A 27,532-nucleotide genomic window follows, 5' to 3' on the forward strand; every position below is an offset into this window, starting at 1 on the left:
CTCCCTCTCCCTCCCTCTCTCCCTCCCTCCCCCTCCCTCCCCCTCTCCCTCCCTCTCTCCCTCCCTCCCTCTCTTCCTCCCTCTCTCCCTCCCTCCCCCTCCCCCTTCCCCCTCTCTCCCTCTCTCCCTCTCCCTCCTTCCCTCCCTCCCTCCCCCTCTCCCTCCCTCTCCCTCCCTCCCTCCCTCCCCCTCTCCCTCCCTCTCCCTCCCTCCCCCTCTCCCTCCCTCTCCCTCCCTCCCTCCCCTCCCACTGGCCGCTGCGTTCCCGGGGATGCCTTCCCCGGTTTGCCCAGACTCCTGCGGTCCGCTCACTTCCTCGCTCCTCTCGTCAGCCAGCACCACTGCGTCACAACATCGGGACTTCGGCCCATCCGGGCTGGAGAATAGCGGGGGGCCGAATAGTCAGCATTTTGGCCGTATCGGGGGATTTTCCGGGGTTTTTAACGGGAAAGGCAATTTGAAATATTTGCGCGTTTGGGAGAATAGCGGGAGCGTGTCGGACCGGCGTTGCGTGAAAAACCGGCGCAGCCCGCTATTCTCCGCACCGGCGTGGGGTCGGAGAATCGCGCCCAATTATTTTTGAGTTTCCCTTTAAGTGTGCGTGGTCTGAGTCTTTTGACATCATGACGCTCATGACATCATGCGTAATAATCGATTGAGCATGCGCAAATTGATCATCCTCCAGAGTGCGCTCTTTTTATCAGCTGTGTCATACTGGTTGTGTTGGGTGTATTAATGTTCCTCATACAAGTGTACATCACTGCCCCACTATCACTTGGTCCATCGAGTCTGCACCGGTCCTTGGAAAGAGCAGCCACCCTACTTAAGCCCACACCTCCACCCTCTCCCCATAACCCAGTAAACCCACCTAACCTTGTTGGACACTAAGGGCAATTGAGCATGGCCAATCCATCTAACCAGCGCACCTTTGGCGCATGATGTCGGCAGCATGGGTGAAGGGGTCCAAGGCGTGACGCAGCAGGTGGCAGCAGTGGCTAAGGGCCTCGGCAAACTGTCCGACTCACTGGGGTTGCAACCCGGTACCAGGCGGACCTTGATGAGGTGCTACGAGACATGTCCCAGTCTCACATGGGAATGGCTGAGGCGCTGCGGAGCTTTTCCAAGGCGCAGGTGGCATTACCAAGTCACTGCAGAGCATAGCTTAGTCACCGAGGAGCATCACCAAGGGTGACCGACACCAAGATGCAAATATTGGGGAGTCGCCAGGACTGGCACAGCCAGATGATGCAAGGGTAGCTGGCACATGAACCAGCTGCTGCTCCGTCCCGAGGTGGACCCCAGGGCTCCAAGGGCACTGACCAGGAGGAGAGAGCACAGTGGCAACCCAGACCCATTCTCTGGACTTGCGACGGTAGCCACCAGCTCTTCCATGTTCCACTCCTCTGATGAGCTCGCACCTTGCAGCCAGCACCCAGAACAGGGCGGCAGGGCTGTTCATGTGCCGCCGGTAGTGCTCCGGGGCCCTCCGCCCCCAGAGGGCACATGCCAGGTAAGCAGCTGGATACTTCTACCTCTGAGGTGCATCCTGGGGACACACGGAGATGTAGCCGTAGCGCAAGGAAGATCAAGTACATCGAGGACCACTGAGGGCACTGGTGGGGGGGGGGGGGGGGGGGGGGGGAGAGTGTCAGTGGGGGGGTAAGGAGTTGAGTGTATGTTGGGAGGGGAAAGGGAATTATGTGGGTTGGCGGGGAGGGAGTGAGGGAGGATGGGGATAATGGGGCAGCACCATTGGGATAGTGGGGCAGTGATGTACACTTGTACGAGGAACATAATACACGCACCACAACCAGTACCAGCCTCCCCGGACAGGCGCCGGAATGTGGCGACTAGGGGCTTTTCACAGTAACTTCATTGAAGCCTACTCGTGACAATAAGCTATTTTCATTTTTTTTTCATTTTTCAGTATGATACCGCTCTTTGTTCCGCGATGCAGACTGACCACCCATCCCACAGACATGCTCCCACCCCCTGGCCCCCACCCGACACACTCTGCCCACGCACATCCTGCTGCGGGCATGTGCCTGAGGCTAGAGCCCATCTTCTGGTTGATCGAAGGTTGGCCACTGGGTCTGTGGTGCTGCCTCCCATAGTGTTCAAGCACAGTGTGCATGCATCAGGGTGTGACTGAGATGCCGGGCAATAAGCCCACATGCTCCATAACCCGCCCACCCATGGGAATTCACTTGCGGTGTGTGAAGGGCTCACTTAACCACGATTGCCAATTCCCGATCAGCAATAGCGTTCAGCCTCAAGGCCAGAGGCCTCTCTAGTCAGTGGGAGTTATGGGTGGTCGGTGGGGCAGATAGGCAGGGGCTGGATCAGAGGCTGAATGCCCTTGATGCTGAAGTGTTGCCCGACTGGAAGGGATTATTCCTGCCTGGCAATCTGATCTTCGGGTAAGCGTTCTCCGAGCCGGCCTTCAGGACACGCGACAACGCAGAATCGCCGAGCAGAAATTCTAGCCACGAAACGCAAACATGAGTATGGCCTCGACCGGGACCTTGGATTCATGTCGCATTACATTCACCCCCTACCATCTGGCCTGGGCTTGCGAAATCCTACCAACTGTCCTGACTTGAGACAATTCACACCTCTTTGTCCTGCTCCATCTGGACCTGTAAAGACTTAATTACCTGCAAAGACTTGCATTCAAAGTATCGTCTTGCATTTTTGACTTTGTCTATCTATATGTTTCTGGAACCTACCTCTTCATTCATTTGAGGAAGGAGCAGTGCTCCGAAAGCTAGTGATAGATAATCTAACAGAGCACAACATCTGGTGGATCTGACACTGTGATGTTGTGACACAAAACTGATTATTCCCTAAACACCCAACTTTCCAACCGACCCATCCTATCCACGCATATGACATGACCAACTATCAGCCAGCTATCCCCTCTCTAATCATCTGAATACCCCCCAGATCTCCCAATTACCCTCAAACCCATCCCGACTATCCAAATTGGCTACCCCAATCACCCAACTACCCCCCGACTCTACTTGCCTGCACCTACAACATGACCCAACAACCCCCAAACACCCTATTACCCCTTGATTCAGATCAACTACCCCCTCAACCTAATCTGACTACCCTCGCGGATGACTGACCATGACTAGAACCCCCAGACCTAGCCCCGCCTAGAAAGCATAGGAAATGCTTGCCTTCATTGGATGGGGCATTGAGTATAAAAACTGGCAAGTCATGCTACAGTTGTATAGAACCTTGGTAAGGCCGCACTTGGAATATTGTGCACAATTCTGGGTGCCACACTACCAGAAGGATGTGGAGACTTTGGAGAGGGTGCAGAGGAGGTTTACCAAGATGTTGTCTGGTCAGGAAAGTGTTAGCTATGCAGAGAGGCTGAATAGGCTTGGACTGTTTTCATTAGAACGGCGGAGGTTGAGGGGTGACCTAATAGAGGTCTACAAGATTATGAGGCGCATGGATAGAGTGGATGGGCAGGTACTCTATCCCAGGGTGGAGGGGTCAGTCACCAGGGGGCATAGGTTTAAGGTCTGTGAGGAAACGTTTAGAGGAGATGTGCGAGGCAGAGGGTGATGAGTGCCTGGAACGCACTGCAGGGGGGGTTGTGGAAGCAGATACATTAATGGCATTCAAAGAGCATCTTGACAAATACATGGATAGGATGGGTATAGAGGGATGCGGTACAAGGAAGTGCTGAGGGCTTTGGCCATGGGTGGTATCATAACCGGTACAGGCTTGGAGAGCCAAAGTCCTGTTCCTGTGCTGTATTGTTCTTTGTTCTAGACCTGGCTGCTCCCCTCACTGGCATAACTATCAAAATCATCCACCCACCCACCTATACATCTACCCACTTACCCACCTCACCCACTCACCCCGTACCCACTCACCATCTATCTACCTACCTACCCACTTACCACCTCACCCAGCAACCCATCTCACCCACTTACAATGATCAGAAAGTGCAGCATTAGTAATTTTTTTGAAACCCACCAGTGATAAAATATTTATCACTGCTTTAATAGTGTCTTGTGAAATGTGAAACAGCACAGTGACATACATTGAAAGACATTCACAACTACATTCTGCTTGATATACAAATTTCTATCTCGTAGAAAATCACTCCCCTTTCCTCCAAGAATATTCTGGTCCTGCCACCACAGATTTCCTGGCAGCTAGGGGTGCATTCAATAGGGAACCCCATTGACTAAGACCAGAAGATCCTGCCACCAGCCATGGCGGGGCCATCTCTGTCGCTGCAAAATACTCAATGTTGCACAGAAAGCCCCACCCAAAGAAGGTTAGCTTTTGCACATATTTCGTGGCTAGATTACACACGCACACGAAAATATCTTCCAGACACTATAAAAGAACTTTACGAAAAGTAATTACATCTTAAAATTTCCAAATGTTTACCTTTCTCTTCACTGTCATCTTCGTGCAAAGAGTCATCAAATTCTACAGCGTGGGAACAGAAACACTGTAGAAGATGGGCATCCTCATTTTCATCCATCGGTGAAGAAAAGTCTTCATCAGTCCTTGATGCACACTCAAATGTTCGTGATTTTACCAGTGATATCAGTGATTGATTCAATTTTTGTTCAGCACCTTCAGGTAAGATGTATCGAAGCATTTTAGTGGTGAATGTGTGTCCAATAATAGATGCACACTTGACAATCACCTGCTCTGTTGTGTTCATTCGGTCAAGTTGTGCTAAGGCTATACCTGTGTGACCAAATTTGTACATTATTTTAAGAAACTATGCTCCAATACACAGTAGCATAATGGTCTTTTCATACCTAACAGACAATTTTGGTATCCAAGGTACAACACATTTAAATTTTCATAAATATTATTATTATTTATGATGTATTGCAAAATGAAAGTCAAGGGATGGGATTCTCCACCCCACCTGCCCCATTTTCTGGCGTGATGCACCCCGGCAATAGCGGGTCCCTCCGCTCCAGTGGCCGATCAATGGAATTTCCCATTATGGCCATCCCATGCCATCGGGAAACCGGTTGCCGTGGGTGCGCTGCCGGGGGAGCAGAGGATTCCGCCAACGGAGCGTCCCACATGAGATTTTTTTGTATTTATTCTTTGGAGGTGAGTATCCAGCAAAGCCAACGTTTGTTGTCAAGTCATTTAATTATAGCTGACTAGGCCTGGGCTTGTGAAATTCTACCAACTGACCTCTCTAATCTGGGGTTACCCCTCTCTCTGGCTCTGTAAAGACTTAATTACCTGCAAATGCTCGCGTTCAAAGCATTGTCTTGCATCTTTGACTTTGTCTCTATAAATGTTTCTAGAACCTACCTCTTCATTCGCCTGAGGAAGGAGCAGTGCTCTGAAAGCTAGTGATTTGGAACAAACCTGGTGGACTTTAACCTGGTGTTGTAAGACTTCTTACTGATTTGACGAACCATTGAATATCACAGCTGTACTCCAGGAGGACACCTCAGAGGGCAGCGAGGCTTTCTGGGTAGAGATCAGGAATAAGAAGGGTGCAGTCACAATGTTGGGGTTTACTACAGGCCTCCCAACAGCCAGCGGGAGATAGAGGAGCAAATAGGTAGACAGATTTTGGAAAGGAGTAAAAGCAACAGGGTTGTCGTGATGGGACACTTTAACTTCCCCAATATTGACTGGGACTCACTTAGTGCTAGAGGTTTGGACGGGGCAGAGTTTGTAAGGAGCATCCAGGAGGGCTTCTTAAAACAATATATAGATAGTCCATATAAGGAAGGGACCTGGTATTGGGGAATGAGCATGGGCAGGTGGTAGAAGTTTCAGTAGGGGAGCATTTTGGGAACAGTCACCATAATTCAGTAAGTTTTAAAGTGCTGGTGGACAAGGATAAGAGTGGTCCCAGGGTGAAAGTGCTAAATTGGGAGAGGACTAATTATAACTATTAGGCGGGAACTGAAGAACCCTAGATTGAGAGCGGATGTTTTAGAGTAAATCAACATCTGACATGTGTGTGGCTTTCAAATGTCAGTTGAAAGGAATTCAGGACCGGTGTGTTCCTATGAGGAACAAGGATAAAGACGGCAAATTTTGGGAACCTTGATAACGAGAGATATTGTAGGCCTCGTCAAAAAGAAAAAGGAGGCATTTGTCAGGGCTGGAAGGCTGGGAACAGGCGAAGCCAGTGTGGAATATAAGGAAAGTAGGAAGGAACTTAAGCAAGAAGTCAGGAGGGCTAAAAGGGGTCATGAAAAGTCATTGGCAAATAGGGTTAAGGAAAATCCCAAGGCTTTTTACATGTGCATGCAAAGCAAGAGGGTAGCCAGGGAAAGGTTTGGCCCACTGAAGAACAGGGAAGGGAATCTATGCGTGGTGCCAGAGGAAATGGGTGAGGTACTAAATGAATACTTTGCATCAGTATTCACCAAAGAGAAGGAATTGATGGATGTTGAGTCTGGAGAAGGGTGTGTAGATAGCCTGGGTCACATTGAGATCCAAAAAGACGACGGGGGCGCGATTCTCCGCTTCCGCAGAAAATCGCGAAGGCCGTCGTGAAATCGGCCGACTTTCACGACGGCCCGTTACGGCCCCGCTCACGAGCTATTCACACCCCCAGAAATGGGCTAGGAGCGGGGCCGCGGAAATCATGTGAAAAATGACGCCATAAGCCTGCGACGCCCGAATGACGCCCCGATGACGCCGCTCCACGTCGTAAAAAGGCGCGAGCGGCCAGAACAACGGAAGAAGAGGAGAGGATGAGTGAGCCATGGAGGGCCGCCCCAAGGTTCGGAGAGCCAGACTTCGAGACCCTCTTAGATGAGGTTCAGCAGAGGAGGAGCATTATCTGCCCTAGAAGACAGCATCGCCACCCTGCGAGCGTTGTGCGACGGGCCTGGCGTGAGGTGGGCACTGCAGTGAGTGCTGTGGAGCAGACCCCTCGGTCTGGGGAGCAGTGTTGCATGACCTCATCAGGGCTGCTAGGGTAAGTGCCAAGAGGGTGCCCCCGGGTCACAACAATCACCCCTCCCCCCCCATGTGGCACAGGGGGAAGGGGAGGGGGGCAGAGTGAGTGGAAGGTCATTAACCAAGTAGTCACAGACCCACATGAGCGCTGCGACCCCCTGGAGAGATGCAATGGTTTAGTTCCAACTTTACCCCCCAACCTTTGCCAATATGCGAACGCCCTGATGATACCTGCCGAATTGATGATCTATCTATGACCCCCCCCCAACAGGACGAGACTGCTCACAATAACCGGGAGCGCAACAGGGCCGGAGGGGGTTCGGCCATTTTCCACCCCCTAACCACATTCGAGCAGATGGCACTGACCTTGCTGGGGGATCTGCCACTCGGGATGTCGCACAATGCGAGATTGGAGGTGCTGAACCCAGTGAGACAACCCTGCACGACTATTCCCCCCCCCCCCCCCCCCCCCCCATCCTCTGTCCGTTCACAATCTGCCCACTGGACACCCCTCCCATCCTCTGTCCCTTCACAATCTGCCCACTGGACACACCCCCATCCTCTGTCCCTTCACACTCTGCCCATTGGACACACCCCCATCCTCTGTCCCTTCACACTCTGCCCACTGGACAGCCCCCCCCCCCCCCCCCATCCTCTGTCCCTTCACACTCAGCCCACTGGACCATCCTACGCCCGGCCGAGCGTTTCTTAATAACCCCGTTTCATTCTCTTCCCTAGGACGTGCTGCCGAACAACCAAGGCCGTCAGCGTCCAGGCAAAGACGAGCACCTGTCACCACCACCACCGCACCCAGGGCCGCACGCCAGAGGGTGCCAGGAGGACAGTCAGAAGTGCCATCCTCCCAAACCGAATCTGTGGAGCAGGAGGCGCAAAGGACGGTGACAGAGAGAGAGGGAGACCTGGGCCGCCAACGCCATGCGGCCGCTCATCATTGGGCCGATGACCTCGACGACATTTGTACAGACGAGGACCTAGAGCTTGCGGCACTGCTGTCTCCCACAGCATCCACCATCCCAGAGACACTCACCTCGGTTGGCCAATACAATGATAAAGCTCCTGGGTCACGGTCTGGTTCGCACAACACAGCTGAGCCGGTACAGCAGGTGGAGGTCGGAGCAGCCGAGGGCCCGGACGGTCGGAGGGCAGGCCAGGCCCAGCATGCAGCTGGCTCCCAGACGTTTCCCGGGTTCTTGGATTTACTTGACCCACCCGCACAGCCGATGCATCTCGAAACCCAGGAACACAATGATGGGATGAGGGCCGTCTTCCAGCAGCTGCAGACGCAGTTACAGGAGTCGAACCTTGTCCAGGAGCTGGGAGTGGTGCCGCTCATGGCAGCCACCCAGGCCGACACCGCACGGGTGGCATCCGTGGTCGAGGCAATGGGTGAAACGGTCTCGGCCATGGGTCAGTTTCTGCAAGGCGTTGGGCTTAATTTGCACGCGTCATCCTCGGCCCTGGACAGGGCTGCCCTCTCACAGGCAGCAATGCGCCAGAGCAAAAACGACATTGCCGGCGCGCTGCGGATCTTGGCTGAGTCTCACCAGGTCATGGCCCAGTCGCAGCAGGCAATGGCACAGTCCCAGCAGTCAGTCGCGGAGAGCATCAACAGCCTGACACACGTGCTGGATGGCGTTGCGCACTTACAGGTTGAGGTTGCACAGTCCCTGGCGGGAATGTCTCACTCCCTGGACTCCATCATTGCGATCCTTCGGACCCTGGAGGAGACCGTTGCAGGCCTCCGGGACTGGCAGCGCCAGGTGTCGGTGGGGCGACAGGGCACGTCCCCGCTCACACCTCCGTCCAAAAGTGAGACTCGGGGGCCACCGGGCTCCCCGAGGGAGGAGGAGGTACTGGGGCCGTCCCATTAACTCCATCACGGGACGTCCCGGAACGCTCGACCTTCCCCCGTCCCATCCCTGGTGCATCGGGTGGGCAGCGGGCAGAGCAGGGTGGCACCACGTCATCCGAAACGCCCGCAGAGCAGCCTGGCCCATCAAGGCCGGGTCGCCCCAGGAAACGAGTGCCGACGGGGAGACATGTCGAAGGGGGCGATTCGCAGCAGTCCTCCTCCACTCCTGCTGTATCATCTGGGGAATCACTTAGACGTAGTGGTAGGGCCCGTAAGGCAACGAAGAGGGACACAAAGTAAGTTGGCACGGGTGAAGGGCACAGATTAGTTGTAGGGGCTAGGGCACCTGTACATAATGTTAACCATTAAACTCACTGTTGCACCCAACTTGTAAGACTGCGATTCTTCCACAGCCACAGGGATCGTGATGGTGACCGAGTGTCGCTGGGGTTGACGAGCGGTGAAACTTCGGTGCTGGGTGTGCATTCCCTTCCCCCCCACCGCTCCAACAGCTACCCCACGCGGGCACGTGATGGAGTGTCCCCGACGAACACAGCGACCACCGAGATGGAAGGGTCAGCTATTGCCATGGGTCAGACTCTCTCTAACGATTCTGAGCTCACAGCTCTTCGCAGAGCGGCCTGTCATCATTCCACATGGCACTGATCACACCCGCTGACACAGCCATCAATGTTGTGCCATACCGTCTGGACCCAGTGGTAAGGGTGATGTCGAAGTGGAGCAGTGTACCCAGAGCAGGGGTGCGGGGGGGGGGGGGGGGGGGGGGGGGGGGGGGTGTTCCTCCTCCTCTGTGCTGGCACCACTGCCACTGGTTTCTCCCACCGCCTCCTCCAACAGGGCATCTCCCCTCTGCACCGCGATGTTGTGCAGCGCACAGCAGACCACAACAATGCGAGCGACCCTGTCGGGCTGGTACTGCAGGGCCCCTCCGGAGCGGTCCAGGCACCTGAATCTCACCTTCAGGAGACCAAAGCAGCGCTCCACCACACCCATGGTTGCTGCTTGGGCCTCATTGTAAAGGGTCTCTGCGTTGGTCTGAGGCCTCCGTATAGGCGTCATCAGCCAAGACCTCAGTGGATAACCCCTGTCGACCAGCAACCAGCCCCTCAGCCGGAGGGGCCGTCCCTCAAACATTGCAGGGGTGTACGACTGCGCCAGAATGTAGGCGTCATGCACACTCCCGGGGAACCTTGCACAGACGTTCAAGATCCTCATGTGAGGGTCGCATACTACCTGGATATTCATGGAGTATGTCCCCCTCCTGTTTGTGAACACTTCCCTGTACCCTGCAGGCGGCGCATGGGGACGTGAACACAATTGATTACCCCCTGCACCATCGGTACCCCGGCCACGCTGGCAAATCCACAAGCTCGTGAATATTGACTTGCTCGGTCCTCGGGAAGGGTGATGTAGCGATCGGCGATGGCATAGAGGGGGCGGTCACATCCCGGATGCACCTGTGCACCGATGCCTGGGAGATCCCGGAGAGGTCCCCGCTCGGAGACAGGAAGGAGCCGGTCGCATAAAAGTTATGAGCGACCGTCACCTTGATGGCAACCGGGATCGCGTGTCCTCCCCCCGTTCCACGTGGGGCGAGGTGCGACACGAGGTGACAGATATGTGTCACCGTTGATGTACCATCAAATTGACGCGAGGCACGATGAAGGTCCAAACTTAGGCTTTAATCAGCTAGTTGTTCGCCCGGTGGTCGACTATAGAGAAAGGCCTCCATAGGAGGGCCTTTATGACGGTTGTTGTGGTCATATCGGGACAGGGGATGGCGAAAGGGAAGCGGGAGTACTCATCAATAACACTCAAGAAATATGTGTTGCGGTTGTTGGAGGGGAGGGGACCCTTGAAGTCTATACTGAGACGTTCGAAGGGGCGGGACGCCTTGATCAGATGCGCTCGTTCAGGGCGGTAGAAGTGCGGTTTGCACTCGGCGCAGACGTGGCAGTCCCTGGTGACGGTCTGGACTTCCTCAACGGAGTAGGGCAGGTTGTGGGTCTTGATAAAGTGGTAAAAACGGGTTACCCTGGATGGCAGAGGTCTGTGTGGAGGGAGCGGAGGCGGTCAATCTGCACGCTGGCGCAGGTACCGCGGGATAGGGCATCGGGAGGCTCGTTCAGCTTCCCAGGACGATACAAGATATCGTAGTTGTACGTGGACAACTCGATCCGCCACCGCAAGATCTTGTCGTTCTTGATCTTGCCCCTCTGTGCATTATCGAACATGAAAGCTACTGACCGTTGGTCCGTGAGGAGGGTAAACTTCCTTCCGGCCAGATAATGCCTCCAATATCGCACAGCTTCGACTATGGCCTGTGCTTCCTTTTCCACCGAGGAGTGGCAGATTTCGGAAGCGTGCAGGGTCCAGGAGAAGAAGGCCACGGGTCTGCCCGCTTGGTTCAGGGTGGCCGCCAGAGCTACATCGGACGCGTCGCTCTCGACCTGGAATGGGAGGGACTCGTCGATAGCATGCATCGTGGCGTTTGCGATATCTTCTTTGATGCGGTTAAAGGCCTGGCGGGCCTTCATCGACAGGGGAAAGGAAGTGGACTGGATGAGGGTGCGGGCTTTGTCGGCGTAGTTGGGGACCCACTGGACGTAATCGGAGAAGAAGCCCAGGCAGCGTTTGAGGGATTTGAGGGTGCTGGGGGGGGGGGGGGGGAGTTCCATGAGGAGGCGCATGCGTTCGGGATCGGGGCCTATCACTCCGTTACGTACTACGTGGCCAAGGATGGCTAGACGGTCGGTGCTAAACACGCACTTATCCTTAAGGTAGTTTCGCGGTTCGGAGGAATTTTTGAAGGTCGATGTCATGGTCCTGCTGGTCGTGGCCGCAGATGGTGATGTTATCGAGATACGGGAAGGTAGCCCGTAAACCGTACTTGTCGACCATTCGGTCCATCTCCCGTTGGAAGACTGAGACCCCATTTGTGACACCGAATGGAACCCTGAGGAGGTGGTAGAGGCACCCACCTGCCTCAAACGCGGTGTACTTTCGGTCACTCGCATGAATGGGGAGCTGGTGGTAGGCGGACTTAAGGTCCACCGTGGAGAAGACTTTGTATTTCGCGATCCTGTTAACCAGGTCGGAAATACGGGGGAGAGGATACGCGTCCAGCTGCGTAAACCTGTTGATGGTCTGACTGTAATCAATGACCATCCGGTTTTTCTCCCCAGTCCGAACCACCAGCACTTGGGCTCGCCAGGGACTGTTGCTGGCCTCAATAACTCCTTCCTTAAGGAGCCTCTGGACCTCGGACCCGATGAAGGTCCGGTCCTGGGCACTGTATCGTCTTCTCCTAATGGCGACAGGTTTACAATCTGGGGTGAGATTAGCAAACAAGGAAGGGGGGTCCACTTTGAGGGACGTGAGGCTGCAGACAGTAAGGGGGGGAATAGGGCCGCCGAATTGGAAGGTCAAGCTCTGCAGGTTGCACTGGAAATCCAGGCCCAAGAGTGCCGGAGCGCATAGACGGGGGGGAATGAGGAGTTTGTAGTTTTTGAAAACCCTTCCCTGGACCGTGAGGTCCGCTATGCAGCACCCGGTGATCTGGACAGAGTGCGAACCTGAGGCCAAATCAATCTTATGCTTGACTGGGTGGATGGGGAGCGCGCAGCGTCTTACCGTGTCAGGGTGGACAAAACTTTCCGTGCTCCCGGAGTCCAGTAGGCATTTCGTCTCATGCCTGTTGAGCTGGATGGTTGTCGTAGTCTTGGCGAGCGTGCGTGGTCGCGACTGGTCGAGTGTGATGGAATCAAGTTGTGGCAAGAGTTCCAGACCATCCTCAGTGGCAGAGTAATCGCTGGCAGGGCCTTCTGTGTTGGCCCAAGATGGTGGCGCCCAGGGCCCGTACGTGGAATCGGGGCCCCAAGATAGCGGCGCCCAGGACCCGCACGTGGAGCCGTGGCCCCAAGTTAGCGGCGCCCATGACCCACACGTGGCGTCCGGGAACCAGATGGCGGCGCCCGTGGGAACCTAGTGGCAGCTGGCGGCAGTGTCAGCGGCATCTGCGGGCCGGTTAGGGCAGCCGGGAGCGGGGGTAGGGAGGACCGTGGGCCTGTTGCGGGGGCCGGGAGGCGGGCCGGAGAGGTCGGTGCGCGGCGCTGGGCCCTGGGACCGACTTGGTCTGGCAGACCACAGCGTAATGGTCCTTCTTCCCGCAGCTCTTACACAGAGCGGAGCGGGCCGGGCAGCGCAGGCGGGGGTGTTTGGAGAGGCCGCAAAAATGGCAGCGGGGCCCCGTTACCTTGTCGGAACGTCCCGCAGCGCAGGCCTGGGGGGAGGGGGGGTCGGGGTCAGCGGAGGACAGAGGTGGCGCGTGCCATGAAGTCCAGGGGGTTGCCGCGCGGCCGGGGGCGTATGCGCGGGCGTTCAGGTCGGCGACCTCCAGGGAGGTTACGATGGTCCGTGCCTCAGCTAAGCTGAGGTCGTACTTCTCCAGCAATCATTGCCGGATAGAGGAGGATTGCATGCCGGCAACATAAGCGTCTCTAATTAAAAGTTCCATGTGCTCTGTCGCAGAAACTTGGGGACAGGCGCAAATTCTCCCTAGAGCCGTGAGGGCCTGGTAAAACACGTTGAGTGACTCACCAGGGAACTGTTGCCTAGTAGTCAGGAGATGCCGTGCATATACTTCGTTGACTGGCCGGACAAAGTGTCCTCTCAGGATATCCATGGCCGCGTCATAATCATTTTCGTCCTCAATCATTGAATATACCGCCGTGCCCACGCACGAGTGGAGGATGTGGAGTTTCTGCCCCTTGGTGGGCTTGCTGGCTGCAGTTGTCAGGTAACTTTTGAAACACGCCTGCCAATGTTTAAAGATTGCAGGCGCATTTGAAGCATGCGGGCTGATGCGGAGGCAGTCAGGCTTGATGCGTAGTTCCATTTCACAATTTTAGCTGATTAAATTGATGTACCATCAATTGGACGCGAGGCACGATGAAGGTGCAAACTTAGGCTTTAATCAGCTAGTTGTTAGCCCGGACTACAAAGACCGACCGCCGGGAACTCTGGGTACTTATACCCCGCCTCGGAGGTGGGGTCTACTTGCCTCTCGACCAATTGGTGAGCAGTCACATGACTAGTCCCAGCCATTCAGACGAGAGGCACATGACCAGCCAGAGCCAATGGGACACCAATGCTCTACACATATGGCAGTGCTCCCATTCATACCACCACATTCGCCTCTCTACTCAACTGCAGGTGATGTCCGGCATTGTCTGGAAAGAGATCCGGGCACGGTACACCCTAGGCCTCGGTCGTCGTCTCTGGCGTCCTGGCTGCACCCTCACTCTCTCCTCCTCCTCCTCCTCCTCCCCGCCCCCATGCTGCTCGACTACGGGCAACTCCTCGGCCATTCCCTCTGCTGCTGCAGCTGGCCCTGCATCCACTGCGGGTTGTGGCTGTGGACGCTGCTCGATCTCCAACTGCAGTGCAGCGGCCCCAACCACTGCGCTGAACATAGCCGTTCTGTTCGCATACATTTTGCTAACCTACAGAGGGGTGGTGGGGGGCAGAGAAACGACATGTTAGATGGAGGTCATTCGACACCTCGGCAGCCGCGTGCCACGGGATACCAGTGTGTCCCAGTGGCCAGGTCGCGCTGCTGATACGCGGACAGCCTAACCGCTGGTCACTTTCTGCATCCAAAGGGCAGTTAACTACATCGTCCTCACCGGTGCGCAGTGTCCTGTGGCCGTAAGCCACAGGGCAAACAGCGGCCGTGTCCTCGTGACCGTCATGCCATGGCAGGGCGGCAGACATTTTGTAACCGGGGGAGAATGATTCACTCCCTCCCTCCCTCTCTCTCCCCTCTCCCTCTCTCCCCCCTCCCCCTCTCCCCTCCTCCCTCCCTCTCTCTCCCTCTCCCTCCCTCTCCCTCCCTCCCTCCCTCCCTCTCCCCCTCTCCCTCCCCCTCCCCCTCTCTCCCTCCCTCTCCCTCCCTCCCTCTCCCCCTCTCTCCCCCCACCCGCACCCTCCCTCCCTCCCCCTCCCCCTCTCTCCTTCTCTCCCTCTCCCTCTCTCTCCCCCCTCCCGCTCCCTCCCTCGCTCCCTCCCCCCCTCCCCTCCCACTGGTCGCTGCGTTGTCGGGGATGCCTTCCCCGGTTTGCCCAGACTCCGTCAGTCCACTCACCTCCTTGCTCCTCTTGTCAGCCAGCATGACTGGCTGACGACTTTTAAAAGCAGGTGTTATCGCTGGCGTCATTACCATGCGTCACGACGTCGGGACTTGGCCCATCCGGGCCGGAGAATAGCGGGGGGCCGAATAGTCGGCATTTTGCCATAATGGGGGATTTGCCGGGTTTTTTAGCGGGAAAGGCGATTTGAACAATTTGCGCGTTTGGGAGAATAGCGGGAGCATGTCGGACCGGCGTCGCGTGAAAAACCGGCGCGGCCCGCTATTCTCCGCACCGGCGTAGGGTCGGAGAATCGCGCCCGAGGTGTTGGGTGTCTTGAAAAATATTAAGGTGGATAAGTCCCCAGGTCCTGATGGGATCTAACCCAGAATACTGAAGGAGGCAAGAGAGGAAATTTCTGAGGCCTTGAGAGAAGTCTTTGGATCCTCACTGTCTTCAGGTGATGTCCCGGAGGACTGGGAAATAGCCAATGTCCTTCCTTTGTTTAAGAAGGGGAGCAAGGATAATCCAGGGAACTACAGGCCAGTGAGCCTTACGTCAGTGGTAGGGAAATTACTGGAGAGAATTCTTCGAGACAGGATCTACTCCCATTTGGAAGCAAATGGACGTATTACTGAGAGGCAGCATGGTTTTGTAAAGGGGAGGTTATGTCTCACTAACTTGATAGCATTTTTCGAGGAGGTCACAAAGATGATTGATGCAGGTAGGACAGTAGATGTTGTCTATATGGACTTCAGTAAGGCCTTTGACAAGGTCCCTAATGGCAGACTGGTACAAAAGGTGAAGTCACATGGGATCAGAAGTGAGCTGGCAAGATGGATACAGAACTGGCGAGGTCATAGAAGGCAGAGGTTAGGAATGGAAGGGTGCTTTTCTTTTTGAAGGGCTGTGACTAGTGGTGTTCCGCAGGGATCAGGGCTGGGACATTTGCCGATCGTACTATATATAAATGATTTGGAGGAAAATGTAACTGGTCTGATTAGTACGTTTGCGGACAACACAAAGGTTGGTGGAATTGCGGATAGCAATGAGGACCATCATAGGATACAGCAGGATTTAGATCATTGGACACTTGGGCGGCGAGATGGTAGATGGAGTTCAATCCAGACAAATGTGAGGTAATGCATTTTTGGAAGGTCTAATAGAGGTAGCGAATATACAGTGAATGGTAGAACCCTCAAGAGTATTGACAGTCAGAGAGATCTTGGTGTACAGGTCCACAAGTCCCTGAAAGGGGCAACACTGGTGGAGAAGGTAGTCAAGAAGGCATACGGCATGCTTGCCTTCATTGGCCGGGGCATTGAGTATAAAAATTGGAAGTCATGTTGCAGCTGTATAGAACCTTAGTTAGGCCACACTTGGAACATAGTGTTCAATTCTGGTCGCCACACTACCAGAAGGATGTGGAGACTTTAGAGAGGATGCAAAAGAGATTTACCAGAATGTTGCCTGGTATGGAGGGCATTAGCTATGAGGAGAGGTTGAATAAACTTGGTTTGTTTTCACTGGAACGAAGGAGGTTGAGGGGCGACCTGATAGAGGTCTACAGAATTCTGAGGGGCATAGACAAAGTGGATAGTCAGAGACTTTTTCCCAGGGTAGAGGGGTCAATTACTAGGGGGTATAGGTTTAAGGTGCGAAGGGCAAGGTTCAGAGGAGGTGTACAAGGTAAGTTCTTTACACAGAGTGTGGTGGGTGCCTGGAACCCGCTGCCGGAGGTGGTGGAAGCAGGGACAATAGTGACATTTAAGGGGCATCTTGACAAATACATGAATAAGATTGGAATAGAGGGATACGGACCCTGTAAGTGCAGAAGATTTTAGTTTAGACGGGCAGCATGGTCGGCGCAGGCTTGGAGGGCCGAAGGGACTGTTCCTGTGCTGTACTTTTCTTTGTTCTTTCTTCTTGTTCTTTGAACAGAAGAGGAAGTAGGAGAACTTAGTACTTGCCTTTGAGTTGTGGACAGTGCAGAAGGATGTTACAAGTTACAGAGGGACATAGATAAGCTGCAGAGCTGGGCTGACAGGTGGCAAATGGAGTTTAATGCAGAAAAGTGTGAGGTGATTCATTTTGGAAGGAATAACAGAAAGAGTACTGGGCTAATGGTAAGATTCTTGGTAGTGTGGATGAGCAGAGAGATCTCGGTGTCCATGTACATAGATCCCCGAAAGTTGCCACCCAGGTTGAGAGGGTTGTTAAGAAGGCGTATGGTGTGTTAGCTTTTATTGGTCGAGGGATTGAGTTTCAGAGCCATGAGGTCATGTTGCAGCTGTACAAAACTCTGGTGCGGCCGCATTTGAAGTATTGCGTGCAGTTCTGGTTGCCGCATTATAGGAAGGATGTGGAAGCACTGGGAAGGGTGCAGAGGAGATTTACCAGGATGTTGCCTGGTATGGTGGAAAGGCTGACGGATTTGAGGCTGTTTTCGTTAGAGAGAAGAAGGTTAAGAGGTGACTTAATTGAGGCATACAAGCTGATCAGAGGATTAGATAGGGTGGACAGTGAGAGCATTTTTCCTCGGATGGTGATGTCTAGCACGAGGGGACATAGCTTTAAATTGAGGGGAGATAGATATAGGACAGATGTCAGAGGTAGCTTCTTTACTCAGAGAGTAGTAAGAGCGTGGAATGCCCTGCCTGCAACAGTAGTGGACTCGCCAACACTAAACGCATTCAAATGATCATTGTATAGGCATATGGATGATAAGGGAATAGTGTAGTTGGGCTTTCGAGGGGTTTTACAGGTCAGTGCAACTTCGAGGGCCGAAGGGCCTGTACTGCGCTGTTATGTTCTATGTTTTAGAAGGGTAGATTGGTAGAAGAGCTAGCCTATGAACTGTTACAATTCCAAGAAACCTTGGTCAGAGATGCGCCGATAAGGCATTTCTCCACATTCTTAATTGAGGAATGAAGGGAGAGCAGCATAAAAATGAAAATAAGCAATATTCTTTACAATGTTCTAAATCATTCTTAAATTGTACATCAGCAATGCCAATGCTATTGGACTTTTTGTATTTTTTTGGAACAGATTGCTGTTCAAGTTAATGCTAATTTTGTCCTCCATTTTTATAGCAGCTGCCATGAAAATGACAATTTTAAGCTATTTCTTCATTGCGGACCCACCTTTAAGTGTAAGTGGAATGGTAATTTCCTGTAGATTTACTGTTTCTCCAATAGTGCATATAAATTGCTGATTTTCTTGGGTGGAATTTCGGTCCAGTGTTATTATTTTTCGGCACTTTTGCTGTTCTACTCCAGAAAAACTTCCAAATCTGCCTTTAAAACAAATAATGAATGAAATACTTGTAAAATTGTGATAATTCAAAACGTTGTGAAGTGACAATGCAATTAACGCAGATTTTATGGAACTTTCTCCCCCTGCACTCTCTCTTCTTCCCCACTGCTGAAAAGTTTGTCCACTAGGGGATTAGCTGAACTTAACAATTCAGCACATTCGCATGTTGTGGGCACAGTTAGTCTTAGGTGCGCAACAACTTAAAAAGGAAATTGCATATTGGAGTGTTGGGAGCTGAAAGAGTTTCAGCAGCAAGATATCTGGCAGTGGCATGGAAAGGAAAGGCACATGACATTTTAAAGATGAGGTAATCCCACAACTGTAACAAATACATCTGAAGATAAATGTTTCCAGAAGTTAAGTGTCATAATATACACCAGTATATCATGGTGCACACACACTGATGGACATACACTAGGACCAATCAACATGCATAAACACCGCAGCCAATCACCAGTTAGAACACATGCACTATAAACAGAGGGCATCACTTTTCCCGGTCATTCTGGATGCTGCCTCTCAGAAGCACAAGAGCCTATCAGTTACAGTACAGACTCTCACCATGTGCTGAGTGATCAACTGGTTCGGACAGGCACAGGTCTCTAGTTAATCTAGCATCGTGTAATCCCACAGTAATAGTATGTCTAGCATTTTATAAGAGTTAATAAAATAGTGTTGAACCATCTTCAGTGTTGGTGGCCTATGTCTGCTTCACGGATCCAGAGTGCCCAACACATCATGGTGCCAGTAGTTGAGGGATGTTAGAACTTCTGAGACCTACCTGCCAGTGATCAGCCTTCCACCAGTCTTCAGCCATCCTGCAGTATGGACAGCGTTCGCCTGCCACCGCCCCTCCGCATTACCGGCAACTTGGGTTCCAACTGGAAGATCTTCAAACAGCGCTTCCAGCTATACCTTGAGGCCATGGACCTGTAAGCTGCCTCGGACGCATGGAAGATTGCTCTTTTCCATTCCACAGCCGGGGACCATGCCCTCCACATCTTTAACTTGCTCACCTTCGCTGATGGGGAGGATAAATCTAAGTTCAAGACGATCCTCCTAAAGTTCGACAGCCACTACGAGGTCGAGGTGAACGAGAGCTTTGATCACTCCATCTTTCAGCAGCGGTTACAGGGTAAGGCCGAACCTTTCCAGTCCTTTATCACCCACCTCCATGTCCTTGCGCAGTCCTGCAACTATGGGTCCACCTCTGACTCCATGATACGCGACCAGATAGTTTTCGGTGTACAGTCGGAGCCCCTTCGCCAGCAGCTTCTTAAGGTCAAGCAACTCACCCTGTCAACTGCCATTGAGACCTGCGTGTTCCACGAGCACGCCTCCACGCGATATTCCCACATCCAGGCCGCTGAAATGGCGCGGCAAGCTCCCCACGAGGCAGAACAGGTCCAGGTCATCAAATCGCTCCAGGACCTAAGCCTGGATGAGGGCGGCCATTCCGCGCACTTTTTGCGGGCTCCCGTGCTTTGGCAACGAACGTGGCGATGTCGAAGAACGTACTGCGCAGGCGATAACCACGCTGGATCGCATCGCGCATGCATGGTGGCGTACCGAATGCACATACGCAACGGCATGGCGGCAACTGTGGCTCCGCCCACTTAAAGCGGCAATGACACGCTAAGTCCCGACGATGTTTGCATGTGGCAAACTTGGCCACTATGCTGCTTTATGCAGGTCGACTCCCCCTGCTAGTTTCCAACGATCCAGCCAGCCTCGCCGGGATGTCCAGGCTATTTAGCCCACAATCAACGAGCCTGTCCCAGACCTGTCCCCCGACTTTGACAGCGATGACCTGCAAGCCCCTTTTCAAGTCGGTATCATAACAAAGCACAGGATGTCTCCAAAGCGCAGCACCAAACCCATTCCAATACACAGCATTGATCTGGATGATGAGTGGTGTGCCACCCTTACGGTCAACCGGTCCCGAGTACGGTTCCGCCTGGACACCGGTGCCTCCGCCAATCTCATTGCATGGTCTGACCTTCGCAGCCTTCGTGTCCAGCCAGCTATCCTGCCATCTGCATGCCAACTGCTTGATTACAACAGAAATGCCATTGCAGCCAGTGGCTCCTGCTAACTCGAGCTGACGCATTGCGCTCACACAACTGTACTATCTTTCGAAATCATTGCCTCTTTGAAAGCCTCCTTGTTTGGTGCACAGGCATGTAAGCTGCTGAACGTGGTACAGAGGGTTCACTCTCTCTCTCCCGTCGATGTGTCTGCCTCTCCTGACACCGACTTCAGGGTGCAACTCGACTCCATCATCCAACAGTACAACAACGTCTTCGAGGGCATGGGCACGCTCCCGTATACATACAAGATTCTACTCAAGCCAAACGCCACGCCTGTGGTACACGCACCTCTCAGGGTCCCAGCGCCCCTCAAGGACCGCCTCAAGTAACAGCTCCAAGACCTCCAGGACCAAGGGGTGACCTCCAGGGTCACGGAACCAACCGACTGGGTGAGTTCCATGGTCTGTGTGAAGAAACCGTCTGGTGAACTAAGGATTTGCATAGATCCTAAGGACCTTAATCGAAATATCATGAGGGAGCACTACCCAATTCCCAAGCGTGAAGAACTCACGTGTGAAATGGTCCATGCCAAACTCGTCACAAAACTCGACGCCTCAAAAGGTTTCTGGCAAATCCAGCTAGATGAATCTAGCAGAAAGCTAAGCACATTCAATATGCCCTTTGGCAGATACTGCTACAACAGAATGCCATTTGGGATCATCTCGGCGTCCGAGGTATTTCACAGAATCATGGAACAGATGATGGAGGGAATCGAAGGTGTTCGTGTCTACGTCGATGACATAATAATCTGGTCCACCACCCCGCAGGAGCACATAGTCGCCTCAAGCGTGTTTTCAAACGCATACACGAGCATGGCCTCCGCCTCAATAGAGCTAAATGCTCTTTCGGTCAGTCAGACAGCAAATTCCTGGGTGACCACATTTCCCATTTGGGTGTGCGGCCGGATGAGAACAAAATTGCTGCTATCACTGCCATGAAAACGCCCGAGGACAAGAAAGCGGTCTGGGAATGGTAAATTTCCTAGGAAAGTTCATTCCTAACCTCGCCTCGCATACCATGGCTCTCAGGAACCTGGTCCGGAAGATGACGGACTTCCAGTGGCTCCCTGCCTACGAGCTCGAGCGGAGGGAACTAAAGGCCAAGCTATCCATGGCCCCAGTTCTGGCCTTCTTTGATCCGGCAAAGGAAACAAAAATCTCTACGGACGCCAGTCAGTCTGGCATTGGAGCCGTGCTTCTGCAGGGTGATGAGGCCTCATCTAAGGTCCGCGCTGCGTATGCGTCACGGGCAATGACCCCCACGGAACTGCACTACGCGCAAATAGAGAAGGAGTGCATCGGCCTTCTGACCGGTGTCGTGAAGCTCCACGACTATGTTTATGGACTTCCCCAGTTTACTGTCGAGACCGACCATCGTCCGCTCGTCAATATAATAAAGAAGGACTTGAACGATATGATGCCTCGCCTCCAGCGCATCCTGCTCAAGCTCCGGAGGTATGATTTCCAACTCGTTTATACCCCTGGCAAGGACCTTGTCATTGTCGACGCCCTTTCCCGGTCAGTCACCACTCCATGCGATCCCGAGGGGTTGGCTTGCCAGGTCAACGCCAAAGTTGAGTTCGCAGCCTCCCACTTGCCTGCATCGGATGCACGCCTGGTACAAATTCACCGCAAGACCCCCTACTACAGCGTGTTATGAGCCACATGACGGACAGGTGGATCAAGGGCCAATGCACGCGGTTTTACAATGTTTGAAACGATCTGGCAGTCGTTGATGGGGTTCTCCTGAAGCTAGACCGCATCGTGATCCCGCACAGCATGCGCCAGCTGGTCCTGGAACAGCTGCACGAGGGCCATCTGAGCATTGAAAAATGTCGCCGAAGGGCCAGGGAAGCTGTGTATTGGCCGGGTATCAACATCGACATTGCCAATGCGGTACCCAACTGCCCCACCTGCCAGCGTTTTCTGCTGGCCCAACCACGGGAGACTCTGATGCTCCATGAGTTGGTCACATCGCCCTGGACCAAGGTGGGAATCGACCTATTCCACGCATTGGGTAGGGACTATGTATTAATTATAGATTGCTTCTCAAACTACCTGGAGGTAATCAGGTTGCACGACCTCACTTCATCCACTGTCATTCGGGCGTGCAAAGAGACATTTGCCCGGCATGGCATCCCGCCCACAGTGATGTCGGACAATGGCCCCTGCTTCACCAGTCAGGAATGGGCCAGCTTCGCCCAGCAGTACAATTTCATACACGTCACATCCAGTCCCCTGTACTCTCAGTCCAATGGCAAGGCAGAAAAGGGGGTTCACATAGTCAAGAGGCTACTCAGCAAGGCTGCCGGTGCTGGGTCTGACTTCTATCTCGCTCTGTTGGCCTATCGCTCCGCCCCGCTCTCCACTGGGCTGTCGCCCGCACAGTTGTTAATCAATCGCACCCTGAGGACGATGGTGCTGTCTATTCATACACCGAATCTTGACCATGTTTCAGTGCATCACAAGATGCAGACGTCTCAGGCGCAGCAAAAGGCGACACACGAGTCATGTGCTGCTGATCTTCCCGACATCCAGCCGAACGACAAGGTTCGCACTCATCTCCCGGATGGTGGCTGGTCTGCAACTGTTGTTGTCCTCAGGCAGATGGCCCCCCCGTTCCTTCCTGGTTTGGCTACCAGAGGGATCCATTCGGCGCCACAATCGGCGTGCCCTTCGGCTTGTTCCACAATTGTCACGGGATCCTCCGGGGCGCTCCCCTGCTGATCCTGCCATGGACTGTGCAGAGCTTCCGGTCACTCTGCCTCCTCCTGCCCGTGTTGCAGCCCACCCAGCTCCAGACCTGGCGGCTCTCGACCCACCCTTGAGGCGGTCAACCAGAATTCGTCGCCCACCTCAGAGACTGAATTTATGAACTTTGCAAATTTATGGACTCTCTGAGATGTTTCCTTCCTTGTTTAATCGTTTTTTACTGGTTTGTATATAGCACTGTTCTTGTTCAATTTGTTGCATACTAATTATCTGCACCAGGCACCTTCCCTTGTATATAGCTTCGTTTTCCTGTATATAGCTCTGTACATATGTCTTTGCACCTTACATGTAGTCAGGAACATTCTTCACATATTCACACTATTTATTGTCACACATACACATCAATTTTTTTTTAAAAGGGGGGGAATGTCATAATATACACCAGTATATCATGGTGCAGACACATACTGATGGGCATACACTAGGACCAATCAACATACACAAACACCGCAGCCAATCACCAGTTAGAACACACGCACTATAAACAGAGGGCATTACTTTTTCCGGTCATTCAGGATGCTGCCTCTCAGAAGCACAAGAGCCTATCAGTTACAGTACAGACTCTCACCATGTGCTGAGTGATCAACTGGTTTGGACAGGCACAGGTCTCTAGTTAATCTAGCATCGTGTAAACCCACAGTAATAGTATGTCTAGCATTTTATAAGAGTTAATAAAATAGTGTTGAACCATCTTCAGTGTTGGTGGCCTATGTCTGCTTCACGGATCCAGAGTGCCCAACACATCATTAAGTATCCAAGACAGCAGGATACTGTAACTAAGTGCAAACTACCTGGTTTAAAGGGTATGGGCCCAGCATTGTACAAAGTACAGTGATCTCACTCAGAGTATTTAAGGAGCAATGTAGAGGTCTCGCACTGAAGCCAGTGGATGGTATCTCAGTATAACTGGAAAGGAATTAGGATTCTCTCAAATGACAGGCCTTCCAGGTTGTCAGTGATGACACCCATGTAGTGCTGCCTCCCCTTGCATGCTAGACAGTTTTATACTTGAACCAAACATCTATCAGGGTTAGGGAAAATGCTGGAAAATCTCAGCATGTCGGGCAGCATCTGTAGGGAGAGAAAAGAGCTAATGCTTCGAGTCCGATGACTCTTTGTCAAAGCAGCTTTGAGAGGGGGTTGGACAATCATTAGCTGTACAGCTGTATAAATAGGGCTGGCCAGTGTGTCACCGGCTACAGAGGGAACCAGTGGTGAACTACTGGCCCTGTGTACATATTCTTTTAAATAAAATTACTTTCTGTTTGACTCTACAAACTGTGCTGGATTCTTTATGGCTCTCACAAACCTCCCAAAGTCTGAAGAATCCTCTGAAGGCCGTGGCGAAGGAGGGCGCAGACCCACTTGACATTTGGCTGGGCATCGGGCGGCATATATTTCGAGGGCAAACACTGCCCCCGGCACAAACGATGTGGTGGCTGCAGTTCTAGAGGTTGTGGATCTGAGGGCTCCCCATCGGAGATTGCCTGTGTTTCCATCTCTGAGTCAGAGTCAACGATCACAGTCATCTTGGCGCCCTGACCTTCTTGGGGCAGATGCAGTTCTAGAAGAGGTCTCCGAAGATGAGGTTCCGCCCTGGCTTGATCAGGCAGCACATGTGGTTTTGGAAGAAGTTCCCGAGGACAAGGAACTTTCCGAGAAAGCAGTCTCCTGGAACGAAGATGGGCGAGATGCATTTTCATAGTACGATGCTTGGCTTGCACCTGGTAGGACACAGGATCTGTTTAGTGGAGGATTATGCCGGAGACCCACTGGGCACCATCGGCGAAGTTTTGAACAAACGCCAAGTCACCTGGTACAAAATGCTCGAAAGGTTGACGTTGAAAGGAGCAATGCCCCTGCTGCACCTGGTTGTGCTATATTTTTGCATCTATGTCTGGAAAAATTATGCTTTGGTGGGTACGAAGTCTCTGGCCCATCAGTAATTCCACTGGGGCTACCTCAGTCACTACGTGCGGAGTGGTCCTGTAGTTAAACAAGAAACGCGCTAGCCATGTGTCCATCCATCCCAACGATTGTTTCTTCAGACCTCGTTTATAAGTTTTCACAGCTCACTCCACTAAACCATTTGAAGTCAGCTGATATGGGCGTTATGAATATGCCACACCCCAATTACCTTCAGAAACCTGGAGAACACCTCATTCGTGCAAACCATTCCGTTATCAGTGAGAAGCACTTCAGGGAGACTGTGCATGCAAAACGATAAACACAACTTCTCGATGGTTGCCCAGGATATGGTTTCCATATTGTCTACCTCAAGCCACTTCAAATGTGCGTCAATGACTAATAGAAACATGGACCCCTGAAAAGGACCGGCAAAGTCAGCAAGGAGTCGTGCCCACAGCCATCCTGGCCATACCAATAATGCAGCGGTGCGGCCGGTGGGGGCTTCAGATGTTCTTGACAAATAGAGCATTGCTGGGCCATTGTCTTGATGCCCGCATTAATGACTGGTCACCATACGCAATTGCGTGCCAGCATTTTTATCTTGGACATGCCCGGATAATCGTTGTGGAGGTCTTTCAAAATTAACTCCTGCCCCTTGTTTGGAATAACTACGTGCATACCCCTCAGCAGGATATCAAACTCCACACTGAATTCAGACAGCTTCGAGGAAAATGCCTTTAACTTACCTGGGAGCTGTTCATGCTGTCTCTTGTGTAAGATAACATGCTGAACCTTGGAAAGGATCGGGTCCATTTACAGATCCGTGACCCCATGACAGGCAAAGCGTCCATGAATTTCAGGGTCGCGACCACCTCGACCATCGCAGGGATCGACAAGGAGCCCGTCGATAAAGGCAACTGGCTCAGAGCATCTGCATTAGTGATTTGGCTCCCCAGTCTATGCTCAAAGGAATATCGTAAGTGACGATTAATAGGGCCCAATGCTGGGTGCGTGCAGAAACAATGGGTGGAATCGCTTGATCCTCTCTGAAGAGTCCGAGTAAAGGCTTATGATAAAATGTAAAATGGTGGACAGGAGCAAGTATAGAGCAGAAGCATTTACAGAACTGGAGCACATACAAAACAGAAGCACATACAGAACCGGAGCACATACAGGGCAGGAGCATATATAGGAGTATGTGCAAGGCAGGATCATATCGAGAACAGGTGTGTAGACAGAGTGGGAGCATATGCCGAGCAGCATCATCTGATGAATGGGAGCATATACAGGATAGGAACACATACAGGGCAGGAGCAGAAATGTAGGGGGCACATGAACAGGACTATATGTGGAGCAGGGGCATATACAAAACAGGAGTACATACAGAGAAGTAGCTTAAATAGAGCATTGACATATGTCGAGGAGGAGAATGTACAGGGCAGCAGCAAATACTGGACAAGAGGAAGCACGGTGGCGCAGTGGGCAGCACGGCTGCCTCATGGCACTGAGGTTCCAGGTTCGATCCCGGCTCTGGGTCACTGTCCGTGTGGAGTTGGCACATTCTCCCCGTGTGTGTATGGGTCTTGCCCCCACAACCCAAAGATGTGCAGGCTAGGTGGATTGGCCACGCTAAATTGCCCCTTAATTGGAAAAAATGAATTGGGTACTCTTTTTTTTTAATATGCTGGACAGGAGCACATAAAGGGCATGGGTATATACAGCGCAGGATGGGGAAGACCTTAGAACAGTGCAGAGAAAGCACAAGGAGAGCAGGAGAAGTGTAGGAGCAGAGGGAGAGAGAGAGAAAGAGGGGGCAGGTGGAGAAAGAGGTAGGTCACTATACATGGAAACAAAGAAAATGGAAGCCTATTTGGCCCTTAGAGCCTGCTCTGACATTCATATGATCATGGCTGATTATTGAGTTCAGTCCACTGATCCCGCCTTCACCCCCCCCCCCCCCCACCCCCCCCCCCCCACCCCACCCCCCCCCCCCCCCCCCCCACCCCACCCCCCCCCCCCGAGCCTGCTTCGATATTCATTATGATCATGGCTGATTAGCGGGTTCAATGCCCTGATACCGCCTTCCACCCCCACTTTGCCCCAAAGGCTATATTTAATTCCTTCTTGAATTTCATAGGGCTTCAAGATGGGGGTGGAGAATGCTTCTGCTCTGTATAAGCTCCTGCTCTGTATATGTTCCTTCTCTGATGGGGAGGGGTCAGTTTAACATGGGCCACTGGGACATCCACAGATAACAGTTCAGAGGAGAGGACAGGGTCAGCAACAAGAACCATGATTCAAGCTGAAAAGAGGGGGAAGGGCAATTTGCACAGGACATTAGGAGGGTTAGAGATTATTATCGTGCCGGGGCTTGTGGGTGAGGTGGGCGGTGATTGGGAGCTGGATTCATAATATAAGCAGAGCAGCACCATTTTGACAGCCTACAGAATGACGCAATTGAAAAATATCTTGGGAAAGAAATCTCCAGGG

The 27,532-nt window shown here is 52.8% G+C and overlaps 1 protein-coding gene across 1 annotated transcript in view; it reads right to left on the reverse strand.

Annotated features, from left to right (window-relative positions):
- Positions 1-27,532, reverse strand: part of LOC119961981 (adenylate cyclase type 10-like) — a 324,780-nt gene that overhangs the window by 144,480 nt on the left and 152,768 nt on the right. The window contains exons 18-19 of the mRNA XM_038789668.1: positions 18,102-18,254; positions 4,423-4,731 (exon numbers count right to left, since the gene is read on the reverse strand). Coding sequence (XP_038645596.1) covers positions 4,423-4,731; positions 18,102-18,254 — 462 coding nt within the window. The remainder of the gene's footprint in view (positions 1-4,422; positions 4,732-18,101; positions 18,255-27,532) is intronic.

This window comes from Scyliorhinus canicula, chromosome 2, assembly GCF_902713615.1.
Source record: "Scyliorhinus canicula chromosome 2, sScyCan1.1, whole genome shotgun sequence".
Lineage (NCBI taxonomy): Eukaryota > Metazoa > Chordata > Chondrichthyes > Carcharhiniformes > Scyliorhinidae > Scyliorhinus > Scyliorhinus canicula.